This window comes from Pelophylax lessonae (genome assembly GCF_965119305.1).
Source record: "Pelophylax lessonae genome assembly, chromosome: 3".
Taxonomy (NCBI): Eukaryota; Metazoa; Chordata; class Amphibia; order Anura; family Ranidae; genus Pelophylax; species Pelophylax lessonae.
Window position 1 is genome coordinate 87,378,628 of NC_138770.1, and position 13,632 is coordinate 87,392,259.

Sequence of the window (13,632 nt, forward strand, 5' to 3'; positions counted from 1 at the left end):
GTACGATGGTCACTATTCTTTCTAAGGTTTAACTTCCTAGTGACCTACACACCTGCAGATAAGAACAAAAAGGCGGATGCACTATCACGACTAACTGAAGAAAACTACTTTGAAATTCCTTCCGTTCCTATAATACCTCACAAACGCATTATTGGAGTTGTCCGTTCCTTGAAGAAAGAGGTTCTGCATGGTATAAGGTTGGATTCACCCCCACCACAACTAAATACCGATGCAGAAGGCTTCCTCTACTACAACGACAAACTTTACATACCACCTACCCTACGCACCAAGATCTTGGAATTATCGCATGATGTGCCTATGGCAGGACATATGGGTATGACAAAGACTTTCAATTTGATTTCTCGGCAATTCTGGTGGCCTGACATGAAAACATCTATACAAAAATTCGTCTCTTCATGCAATGTCTGTGCCAGGTCCAAAATTGACACTACGAGACCATCCGGTCTACTATGCAGTCTACCAATACCCCAAACTCCATGGGAGGTTTTGTCATTGGACTTCATCGTAGAATTGCCTCCTTCCAAAGGATTTAATACCATCTTGGTGTCAGTGGACCATCTGACAAAGATGGCACATTTCATTGCTATTCGCAGACTACCTTCGTCCAAACAAACGGCAGAACTCCTGATGAAACATGTCTTCAGATAACATGGTATCCCAAAAACTCTTTTGTCTGACCGTGGATCCCAATTTATTTCTAAATTCTGGCAAGAACTATGTCACATACTACGGATTGAGCGGAAGCTCACTTCTCCTTACCATCCGCAGACCAACGGACAGACTGAAAGAGTCAACCAATGCATCGAGCAGTATTTACGTTGTTACACTTCTTACCAACAGGATGATTGGTTGGATCTTCTCCCCCTGGCAGAATTTGCCTACAACAACGCAACTCACAGTACAACCAAGCAGAGTCCGTTCTACTTGAACTATGGGTTCCATCCCTCTATTCTCCCTCCACGCATCCTTCCTTCAAATAACCCAGTAGCCTCAGACTATCTTACCCAAATAAAGGATTCTCTGGGTTTACTAAATACTACCATTGCACACGCTCACAGTCAACAAAAGAAGTACTATGATCTTCGTAGAAGACCTTCTCCACAGTATACTATCGGGGACCTCGTTTGGCTCTCAACAAAAAACTTGAGACTGAAGCTCCCTAGCAAAAAGCTTGGACCTCTGTTCTTGGGACCTTTCCCAATCAAGAAACTTATTGGAAAAGCTGCAGTGCAGCTTACATTGCCAATGGACCTAAAAATCCATCCCATTTTCCATGTGTCGCTACTAAAACCCCATGTTCCGGACCAAGGAATAAGGCCTAATATTCCCCCTCCTGTACAAGTTGAAGGTGGAGAAGAATACGAGATAAAAGAGATTCTGGATTCTCGTATCTACAGAAGAAGACTTCAGTACTTGGTTCGATGGAAGAACTATGGGCCTCAAGACGACACCTGGCTAAACACCTCTGACATACATGCCCCTAGATTAATCCGCAATTTTCATGCGAGATACCCAGACAAACCAGCTCCAGAGGCCTTCAGGAGCAGGCCTTAAGGGGGGGGTATTGTAATGTTCCGGTACCTTTGGTACCCTAAATTACACTTTCCACAAGTGTATGCGCCCCACCATTTACTTTTGGAAAGGTGCGCATACACCTTTAAGACTGGAGCTGTCATCACCCAGCGCCGGACTAGATGGCTATTTAAAGCGCCGGTTCTCACTCACATGTGTTCGTTCAAACACCCTTACCTGGATGCTAACCTTGCTTGAAGCTTCCATGCTTGCAAGCTTACTTCGCTGATGGAACCTCGCTGCGCTGATCCCTGTATCCCGCTACTGGATCATCCGCCTCTCCTGAACCACCCTTCGGCTGTATCGCTAATAGTGCTAAGTACCCCGCAGGGGAATTCTCTATAAACTTATACTAAGCTTACACTATCTAGCTCTGCATAGTAAAGACTGTTTATCACATCTGCATAACTAGATTGCTAGCTCTTGAGACTACTGCTACTTTTCTGCACTGGGTTGATCTCTTTTGTATGTCCACCTGCTATTCTATCATCTGCTATCATACAACATTGCTAAACCTTCCTGCATCCATCTGCTACTGTCTCACCTTCAAGTGTCTATCACCTACCACCTCCACTCAACCTATCCCTCAACTTTCATCATTGTGTTACCACATACATAAAGTCACTCTAGGAACCAGCTTGCTAATTGTGTGTATTTACTGGCTGAAATAAGACCTTCCACACATGATGAGTCATTGAGGTTGGGAATGGTATCTCAGCATATCTCTTACATGACTACTGACGTGGGACTATTTCTGCAGCTGAAAATCCACACCATATAAGAAACGCAGGAGCGTTACAACCAGCCACTTCATAAGTAAGTTTACATGTATTCGGAAGCCTCTTGCAGTGTCAAGTTTTGGCCACAGCAAAAGGTGACTTCACTGACTAATGCTTGAGAAATGCAGATCAGCGCACACAATAAAATAAGGACCTACAATCCACAGACATCTTTATGTAGGAAAGTAAGGGGTATTAAATCCATTTTTCAATACATCAGCTGCAAATGCTGTTGAATAAAATAAGGTTCAAGAATCTGCAATACCACTTTCCATACATCTATGCCAGGGTTTCTCAACTAGGATTCCTCCTGAGGTTGCTCGGGGTTCTCTGAGCAATGGGCAATTTCTGCCTTTCAGATAAGTTTCCAATGACACCATTGTTCCTTTCAGCTATCTGTAAGGGGGGGGGGGGGTAATTATTCCCAATGATGACAAGAGTAAGGAACATTCTTCCCACTGATTGTCACACTAATGTGTCATGAGTTGTAGATTTTAAATTTTTAGCAGGGGTTCCCAGAGTCCAGAAATTTATTTCAAGGGTTCCTCTGTGTTGAAAAGGCTGAGAAAGGCTGATCTATGCAATGTATGTGATTCATTTAAACTACATTGTAAAAAACATGAAATGATGATCTATTTTTGCTGTGAAAAATAAAACAGATTTTTTATTTTTATTTTATCTTCATGTGAGTCAATTGTGGTCATCGGTTGGCTTGGCTTTGTTCTAGCTGCGAGGTATTGCACAGATCTTTTGTGGTAAGGGAGCATTGGTGAACCCTGGTGCAGGAGTCAGGTTCAACAAAGCACCAGGAGAGGCCTGGAAGGTGAAGTTTTGCAGCAGTGATGTAAAAAATAGGAAGAGCTCCATCTTTGCCAAGTTTTCTCCAGCACAGCTTCTCTTACCTGTTGAAGGAAGGAAAAACATTAAAACTTAGTTCAGTGCTAACATTTGGGAATAAGTGTAGATTGCTAGTGTGATACATCTATGTGAAATGACATTTGCTGATCCCAAGTTCTCAAAGCCAAGCCAATCCAAATTCAAGCAATGCAGAGATCAGTGATGGAAGCTCACTGATCTCCTTCCATCTTCTGTCCTAAATTCCCTTCAGGTCTCAGGAGAAAGGTGAACCCAAGAACCACTGGTGAAGAGACCCTGAGGCAGGAATGGGTTGCCTCTTGGCAGTACATAGACATTATATAGTTGACATTGCAACTGCCCAAATCATTTATAAAAGCAGGCTGTCAAATCTGAAAACAAGCCCATTACTGATGTAGCCATGCTGAAATTATTGTGTCATAAGTACTGAGTTGCAGTCTAGGTTGCATTCGGCTGCTCCATTAGGAACTCTGATGAAGATGGGTCTCTCCCATGGAGTGGTGGACTGAATTATGGAGGATGTAGTATGAAAGAAGGTGAAGACCATGCATCGAGGGATGGACTGAACCACACTCCCAGGGAGCTTTGAGGGATTAGCGGAGGATCATGGGAGGAGAGATAAATTGGGGGTGGCGTCAGGTGCGCTCTCTCTTGCTTCTGGGAATGTGAGGAGAGCGGGTGTGCGGAATGAAGACTGAGAGTGAGGCCTAGCAGTGCGGAGAGCGCATTCCTGACAGAGAAGAACAGCGGGAGTCACAGAGAGGTGACCGGTCCAGTGTGGAGACTGAAAGGACAGTGAGCGGAATGGAGAGAGAGCGGCCTAACACTGAGAGTGCTGGAGTCCTTGCCTGTGACGCAGTAGCAGAGAGAGAGAGAGAGAGAGAGAGAGCCCTGTGAGAAGCTGAGGAGATCACTGCTGGACACTGATAGTACAGTAAAGTGCCTGGTGATCTCTGGGAAAACCGCAAGTATACACATAACTGTACAGCATTCATCTGTCACTAGGATTTGAAAATTGTCTAACTTCCCATTTGTGGATTACGAATATCACTTGAACAAGTGATTAAGAGCTCCAACTGCGGTGAAGAAACACAAGGCCTTGCTAGTGTAGTGACTACATTGGTTAATCCTAAAGGGGGCCCCCAGTTCTAGAGTGTCTATGCCAGTTGTTTAGACTGATTCCTACAGCAACAAGGGAAAGTAGCAGTTACTAGCTGAGGATTTTAAGTCTAAGTAGCCTTGTAGTAGATATAGTATTACATTACAGTCATTCTTATTCAATATAAACATATATACATTACAATATGTATTGCTAAGTGTTTAGTCTAGATTGGTGTTTGCCCCTCAGGTCCCACGTGCCTTAGTGGTACCTGGGAGACTGACACCATATTTATTGATTATCTATTCTGGTGTATTATTCTTGTACCTATTGTATTTACTTTGTTCCAGTAAACAGTTACACTGGTACTCAAGTGTCAAGAGTATTGTTGCTCAAATATGTCTAAACCTGTTGTGCCCAGCGGGTCGGAGATTTCTCAGGGTCCAGAGAGTGCAAAGGAGGTGCTATTACCAGGCAGCCCTCAAGGGGGTCATGCTACACTGACATTGCAGCTGTAAGCCTGTTTACAAACGTTTACTGTCCTACTATAAATTTACAATAATAAAAGTAAAGCCTGCCCATACATGGTTTGAATCTTGGCCAGTTCAGCAGGGTCTGGTCAAAGCTTTAACCATCTATAGGAAGGTTGATTGTACCCAAGTTGATCCATTGATCGACTAGCCAGCATGTCGGATTTTTACATGCGATTATTGCCAGTGGCTATAGCTGCTAGCAGTAATTTGTAGCATGGCTCATCAGCCCCCTCCCCCCCCCCCCCCCCCCCCGCTGGGAGAACACAGCAGTTCTGCGGGAGACATTCCCCCATGAACACTAACTATGTTAATGGGGAAAAATCAAGCAATTATCCTTCCTGCAACCTGAGGTTGTAGGAAAGAAAATCGCACCATCTTTGCCTAGAGTTGGCCATGGACAGTTCATTTTCTTCATGGATTCCTCCATCCACACATTCAATGTAATGGCGCTTTTCCACTACATGGAACCGTAACGGTTCGGCACGCTTTTGTGCTTTTCCACTGCTGGTACCGCATGGTATAGTGTCGGAACGGTTCGGTACGGTACGGTATAGGTTTGCTTTTCCACTGCATGGAACCGAACGGTACGGTACGGCTCTGAAAAAACAGTACCTACTCGATTGTGGTTCCAACAGGTACCAAACTGGTACCATATCCCACAATCCTTTGCATGCAGTCACTACTAGCCACTGATTGGTCAGAGAATCACACCCACCCCGTTGTTATCCCACCCACTTAACTTTAGTACTACTTTAGTGGAAAAGCAAACCATACCGTACCGTACCGAACCGTTCCAACACCGTACCATGCGGTACCAGCAGTGGAAAAGCAGACCGGGCCAAGCAGGGCCGAGTAGAGCCGAGCCGGTACTTGCAGTGGAAAAGTGCCAAGTGGAAAAGTGCCAAGTGGAGGAATCCCCCCTGCTGGGACATAATATTCTGACAGCTGTGGGTCCTGCAGATCAGTGTATTCTGACAGCGCTGATGAACAAAAAGCTTTACAACATGTCTCTTCACCAGTTGTCAATTAAACAATTATCTTAGGTTGAGCAGGGTTAACACCAAACTGATCGAAATTCAACCAGTTACTGCTAAACCAGGTATATTTTGATCAGTGTATGGCCAACTTAAATGGGTTAAAAGCCTAGTACTGGCTGAACCAGAACACTTAATATCTAGTCACTGTGGAAATTGTCAAGACAGATGCTAATTAACCAAAAACAGCACTATATGTGGAAGATAGGTGGTATCAAGGGCTCCCACCCCTGTTCAGGAATGGATGTTCCAGTTTGATCTAGATGGCCTCTTTCTGGTCTCTTGCAAATCAGTTGTCCTCTGCGTCTCTGATTGGATTAAGGTGTTTATGCTATCAGTGTGGATAAAAATTCTGCGGTATGTTCCTGACTCTCATTAGAACCAGAGTAGTGGTTTGAGTAAGCTACAGAACATCTTCAATATTACAGAACACATCCAGTTGAAGGCAGCTATTACTAGCTATCTTACAGCAATACTTGTCACCAAATTGGGATTGTTCTGAAATACTACGAGCCTTCTCTGATCTGTGTGAATGTATCTTACTGATGACTGACATGAGACAACAATCTCCTGCTCCCAAAAGATTATTACCTATTGAGAAAGGTATAAATGCCTCATTCTTCTTGAAGTTTCCTTCTGAATCAAGGAAATGTTCTGGATAAAACTCATCTGGTTTTTCAAAGTAAGCTTTATCTCTAAGAACAGAGGTCAGCAATGGGAAGACAACGGTCATCTGTGGAAAAGATTAAAAAAAAATAGAAGTTAGAATTGTTTGTACTTGGCAAACTACTAGTGTACAGACTACAAGCTCTGGGTGGGCTAGGTCTGCCCACTCTGTGGTTATACTATCTATCTGCTGGACTTGTTCAACTGGCGCAGTGGCATGCCTCTTTAACCCATATTCCATGGCTTTGCTTTGAATTTACTGTACCTCCATAGACCCATACTATCTTCTGGGCCTGTTATGGTCGAGCACAGTCTGCCCCAGAGACCTAACCCCTCTCAATGCAGTAGTTGGTCAATTTCTCCACTTGTGGTCCTTCTATAAGACAAAAGTTGCCTTGATACCTCCCAAACCTAGACTGGCCTCCTTTTTAGGGGACCATAGGTTCCCTCCAGCTTTTCATTCTGACAGTGACTTCTCCAAGTGGGTTGAGAATGACATAGGTGGCTTGGAGTCTTTGACACAGGAGCCCTCATTTTTGCTTTTTTTTCTTCCTTCAGCTGAGTTAGGCTCTATCTCGAACGGAATTCTTAAAATGTTTGCAGGTCAGACAATTTTTTCTCCACCCATTACTTCCTGGAGGCGAGAGGCATGGATACCACCTTTTGAACACATGTGCGGATACTCCTCCAGGGATAAGGGTACAATTTTTAGCATGTATAAATACCTTAATAAAGGATAAATACCCTAATAAAGGAAATATTCCTGGCAAATCAGTGATCCTCAGCTGGGAGAAGAAAAGGTCAAGACATTTCCCCTGAGGTTTGATTGGACATGCTTTCCAATATGCAGATGCACAAAGTGTATGGCAGGTTAAGGAAACAGTTGTTAAATTCCATACTAGGTGGTATTACACACCATCCAAAACTACACAGGTTCTATCCCTTGGTCCCAGAAACTTGCTTCAGAGGCTGCCTAGACAGAGGCACACAACTCCATATTTTCTGGAGCTGTAGGGTTATTAAACCAGTATGACAGAGGGTGTCTTCTAAGATCACTCTAATCTCAGGGATGCATTTGAACCTGACTCACCAAATGTGCTTATTTTTTGCAGAGTTGCCAAAGGTGACCTCTCCAAACCAAGTCATTGGGTGATTGCATTACACTGACGCTCCCCCAAGATCCCATGGAATCACCTGAGCCGTAGGAAGGCCATTTAGCTTATGGAGCAGGTTCATTATACTATTATGGATACCATGCCTGTATATATTAGGAAATGGGAGTCTTGGTCTGCATATGGATATGTGAGCGCGTAGAAACATGTACAAACATCCAACTTACAAACGACTCCTACTTACAAATGGAGAGAGACAACAGGAAGTGAGGCGAAGTCTAGCCCTAGGAAAGGAAATTCACTCTTGTAAGAGTTCTCATGGGAAAAAGGTGTCTCCACTGAAGTTTTATCACCAATCCTTGTTTCCACAACAACCCAAAATTTTCAAAATCCAGTTGTCATAGGGACAGAAAGTGAGGTGAAATCTTCTGAACCGGGGTACAGACAGCAAAACAAATAGTACAGGGGTGTTAACCCTTCCCTATGCTATCCAAAAAAATTAAAATATATTCTTTTGGCTGGAGCTAAACTTAAAAAATGTTCTTGTTCCAACTTACAAACAAATTCAACGTAAGAACATACCTAAAGTCCCTATCTTGTTTGTAACCCGTGGACCGCCTGCATAAGATACCTGCAATGCTAAATAGATATGCTTGGTACTTTTAATTTCCATTTTTATTTTTGGTTATTTTGCATTTTTCTCTCCAAACTTTTTCCACTTATGCAAAACAGGTTCACACTTAACTGTCACCATGGCCAATTAGTGAAAAAAGGATATTTGGTTGATTTAAATTGCTAAATCCCTGAAGAGAAATTACCATTATTTTGTATGTTCTTTAGCATTTATGTTATACAGTATTTGTGCCAGACTGATACTTGTTGCATGCAATGTCTGTATATGTTTGATTTGTTTTTTTATGCCGCAATAAAAAAACATTGATAAACAAAAATAATTGTTTGTACTTTAGTGTAATTATGAAGCAAAATATTTCTTGGAGCAGACCATTTTACATGCTTTTTATATTGTTCCCTACTAATCCCAACAGCAAAAAAACAGTTTTAACCATTCTCTACTCAAAGAAAAAAAAGGAATAGGGGGAAAATAACTCTTTGGCGCCCTCTTATACAGTCGACACTATGGAGATATCTCCACTCAACTCTTGTTAGGGTGGCAACTCAAAAATGTTGGATTTGCCATCACTTTTTTGTCATTAAGGCAAATAAGGAGCATTAGTCTCCACAGTGGACACAGGTAGCAATATAGTCTTGATTAAAGTTATAAAACTCTATCCATGAGAGGGAAGCTGGTGACTGAGTTTAGAGGTTTTAAGTTTAAAGGGTATGTAAACCCTGACAATGAATTTCTACTATGTCTTCTCTTTTGATCTTTTTAAAATACCATTTAGTGTTGTATTATCTTGTTAGTTGACAACTTCTGTCATTCTCTACCTGATGGTTATCAGCTATATTTTTCCCCAGTTAACTCTAAGGTCTACAGAACCCCCCCTCATGTTATGGAGAGGAGAAAAAGGGGGATGTTAAAGCAAACTAAATTAAAAAAAAAAAAAAAACCCTGCTAGGCAATGGCATAATGTGCTAAACCCTGCTAGGCAATGGCATAATGTGCTAGTATCAGTGGCGGCCCGTCCATTGGGGGCGCAGGGGCGCCGCCCCCCTATCCATGCGTCCGGCCTCCTAATCTACATTTTTTTTTGAAGCACGTGATTAGAGCTCTAATAAGCTTCAAAAAAGGGTTTGCTCGGGGGGGGGGGCGCGACCGACATGCCCCTACGTCGGTTCGTGCAGGAGGGGCTGCCTGCGCAGTATAACTGCGGCAGGCAGTCCGTAACTGGTTAAACTTATTATAGGATTACCTGTAGGTACAAGTTAAAAAGTGGACTTTACTTCCACTTTAACCACTTCTGGATCACAGTGTTTTACCCCTTAATTATACCAAAAATAAATCAGCGCAATACCAATATAAAGAAGTATATAAAAGTGTAAAAATAACCCTGAAAGGCTGCTGTCACTGACACAGCGCCAAAAACTGAAATAAATCTAACATATAGTGCAAATATACTAAATCCAAACACACTTGATATTCAAAGTGTATAAACAATATGCATCAATTGTTTCATGTGACAAAAATATATAATCCATAAATCATATGTGCATGTTGATAAAGACAATCGATAAATAATTCCACCAAACAGTGCAAACAGGTAATAAAGTGCTGATGCTCGCCTCCACCTGTGCAATCAGGTCACTCCATATTTTGACCCCTGTGTTACCAGTGGGCCAAAATCAGCGTTTCCTCTCCGGGGATATTTGGTCTGGAATTTATTCCAGATTAAATATTGTCCCCGGAGGGGAACCGCTGATTTCGGTTTGTTTAAAAATAGGTTACACCTTTGAAAACATCACAGGAAGTGATGAAACGCATCAGGACATGGAACACACAACGTGACGTACGCACAGAGTATTAGAACGCAAACCGGAAAAACCTCCGCTCGCCACTCTGCATTGCTGTACACAGTTGTCACTGGAATTTTTACCCTTTAACCCTGCAATACCTTTTGTGATTTTATTTGCAATACCCAATATATGGGGAATAAAGCCCGTTAACTTTATCACACTATTGGAGCATTTATATTTTTTATATACACCTACCGTATGCGGATACGAGGGATGGTGAGGAGGAAACCCTAATCCACATATCCGGGAGGCAGTACAAGGGGACCTACCGTATATATGATATATGAGACCCATTACATCTGGTAAGTCACCCATCTTTTAACATACCACAGAAAAAAGGAACCTGCACTTTAAAAGTCACGAAATTAGAGAAAAAAAATCTATCACTGAGCACCTTCACTTATTAAAGAGGAAGTAAACCCTCCTCAGGAAGTTGTACCTATAGGTAAGCCTATATTAAGGCTTACCTATAGGTACTGTAAATATCTCCTAAACATGTACGGTTTAGGAGATATTTACCTTTAATGCAGCCAGTGACGTCACTGGCGCATGCGCTCTGAAGGAACGGCTGATCGTGCCGTTCCTTCAGAGCCCCGTGCCGTGACCGTCGGCTCCCGCGCGCATGCGCGGGAGTGACGTCACCTCGGCTTCGGCCAATCAGATGGCCGGATGCCGCGATCCCGGAAGACGGGCGACTATACATGTCGCCCGTCATACAGGTAAGCGGACGGCACGACGGGGGCTCGTTCTAAGGTAAGTATTTCATAATGAGCTAGTATGCGATGCATACTAGCTCATTATGGGTTTCTCTTTCAGGATGTAAAGAAGATAAAAAAAAATTTTCTCGGTGTACAACCTCTTTAACTCATCTGGAAGAACTTTTTTGCACTGAAGAAAACTCAATTGGGACTTTCCATTGTCACTTGTTGATCCTATTTTATTGCCACTTGATGAATTTATTATTTATTTTCATGTCACAATATTGATTGGTTCGCACATTCATTTTATTTGGATCACTTTTATTCATTTGCACAAAATTATTGCACATTGCTATATGAATTTAATTGTTTTTGATATTTAAATTTATAATATTTACTTTGAACACCCATTAATTACTTTGAATATTTGGAATGTTAGCAAGTGCTGTAGATAGCCCTCATTTTTTAGGACTATTTTTTCTACATATCCTTTTTTACTACTGCTGCTGCTCCCCCTCTATTATCTATTTCAGTTTTACTATCACACAATTTTAATATATGATATTAATATTTTAAACACTAGGCGCGTGGAATACACTTTTCTTTCAGTGTCACTTCCTATTTAATAAGGTGCTTTGCCAGGGGGGGTCCCTACTAGTAAAGAACCCCCCATGTTGATGGCATGTGGCTTGTTATGGTTCAGGAGGGGGGGACATGTTCACCCCCTTCCTGCCAACCAGGCTGCATACCTGAATTAAGGGTCTGGTAAGGATTTCCTGGGGTACCTCAAGCTTTGTTTTGTTTACCCTCTTAAAATCTATACCAGACTCAAAGAATCTGGCATGCATGTCACAGAGAACCCTACACCATTTTTTTTTTTTTTTTTTTTAATTCTTGCTGCAGGATGAGCTCCATTAAAAGTGACCTTTTACAAGAAAAAAAGATACATTTTAAATTGATGGTAAATTATATTTATTTTTGTAATATACTACCTGTTCTACAGTATCAACGCCCATTTATGGTATGGTATACAAGGAGGAGCATCCGGTGCTCCTGCCAGAAATCCAGTGGGTGGATGTCAGTCAGGAGGAGCGGGCATTCCTAGGCCAACAGCATTTGAATGCAGACCACCACAAATGATTTCCACATGTAATGCTGATCCTCCGTGATTTAAATAACTGAAATCCAATGAATGAAAGGGGAAGGCCAAGAACAGGAAGGCAGAAGGCTGGATGAAGCTGAATATCCTCCATCCAGAAAATGAGGCAGATTCTCACTGACTTACTGCCATTACAAATGCACACTATGAGAAGCTTAACCGGTTGCCGACCGCCGCACGACTATATACTGCGGCGGTCAGCCCCGGCCAGGCAGAGTGACGTAGGGGTACATCACTCGCCTGCCACTGACTTGTGAGCCAATTGCGGGCGGGCACGCGCCCGCCGAGACGTGCGCCCGCCCGGGCTCATTCACTGGCAAGTCAGTGCCTGTGACCGGCGGACCCGATCGTCCGCCGGTCACTCACGATCGCTCCAGTGAAGGGAGAAAGGCGGACGGCTTATGTAAACAAGCCGCCTGTCATTCTCCCCTGTGTAAAAATGAAGATCAGACGGTTCTACTATGTAGGACCGTTGATCTTTGTTTTTACACCAATAGCCATGTCCCTTTACAGTTAGAAACACGCCCCTAGGACACACTTAACCCCTCCCTCTCCAATACAGTTAACCCCTTCCCTGCCAGTGTCATTTTTGCAGTAACAGTGGATATGTATAGCACTGATTACTGCAGTGATGTCACTAGTACCCCCAAAAGTGTCAAAAATGTCACTCAAGGGTCCGATCTGTCCGCCGCAATGTCGCAGTACCGCAAAAAAAAAAAAAATTGCAGATCGCCGCCATTACGCGTTAAAAAAAAAAAAACACCAAAAATTACAAAAATCTTTCCCTTTGTTAATAAACGCGATAACTTTTGCGCAAACCAATCAAAATACGCTTTTTGCGATTTTTTTTTTTACCAAACATATGTAGCATAAAACAAATTGGCCGAAAATGTTAAATAATTTTGATTTTTACATTTTTTGGGGGGGAATTTCATATAAAAAAATGTGAAAAATATTGTTATTTTTGCTAAATTTACGCTCTTTTTTTTGTTTATAGCTCATGATCAAAAAATCGCACAGGTGATCAAATACCACCAAAAGAAAGCTCTGTTTGTGGGAAAAAAAGGACGTCAAATTCGTTTAGGTACAGCGTCGCACGACCGCGCAGTTGTCCGTTAAGATCACGCAGTAAAAAAAAAAAAAAAAAAAAAAAAAAAAAAAAAATCGCAAAAAAAACCCTGGTCTTTTAGCAGCCAAATCATCCGGGGCTTAAGTGGTTAATGTGTGCAATGAAATTTTTTTAACCTGACTTGTTTGACCATAATGTGTCTGACAATTCTGACTTGGCCTGACATTGATCTTTTATCGGCTATTGGATATCGTATACAGTCCTCAGCCTGCTGCCCCAATATCCAAGCAAGCTTTTGGAACTTATCTGTATTCTTGACCATAAACATCTGTAAATGGCCTGGATTCTGGACAATCTGTGGTTTAAAGCTCTTCTTTATCCTACCAATGTGTTCTCCTGTCATGCTGCTGTGTGCTGGCTGTCTCTGTGGAGGGGTACTAAAAAGGGGCCCGCAATCCATTTTCCTGGACACTGGGTCCCATGTTTTTTCAGTACTGTACACAATGTATTTTATACTCACTCCTGGAATGTAGTACCCT

At 42.4% G+C, this 13,632-nt stretch overlaps 1 protein-coding gene across 1 annotated transcript in view; it reads right to left on the minus strand.

Moving 5' to 3' along the window:
- Positions 1-3,067: 3,067 nt before the first annotated feature.
- Positions 3,068-13,632, minus strand: part of LOC309551317 (cytochrome P450 2B1-like) — a 32,083-nt gene continuing 21,518 nt past the window's right edge. Inside the window, exons 7-9 of the mRNA XM_082251852.1 lie at positions 13,614-13,632; positions 6,506-6,647; positions 3,068-3,274 (exon numbers count right to left, since the gene is read on the minus strand). The exon at positions 13,614-13,632 is cut by the window's right edge and continues 166 nt beyond it. Of these exons, the coding sequence (XP_082107978.1) occupies positions 3,096-3,274; positions 6,506-6,647; positions 13,614-13,632 (340 nt within the window). The 3' untranslated portion in view covers positions 3,068-3,095. The remainder of the gene's footprint in view (positions 3,275-6,505; positions 6,648-13,613) is intronic.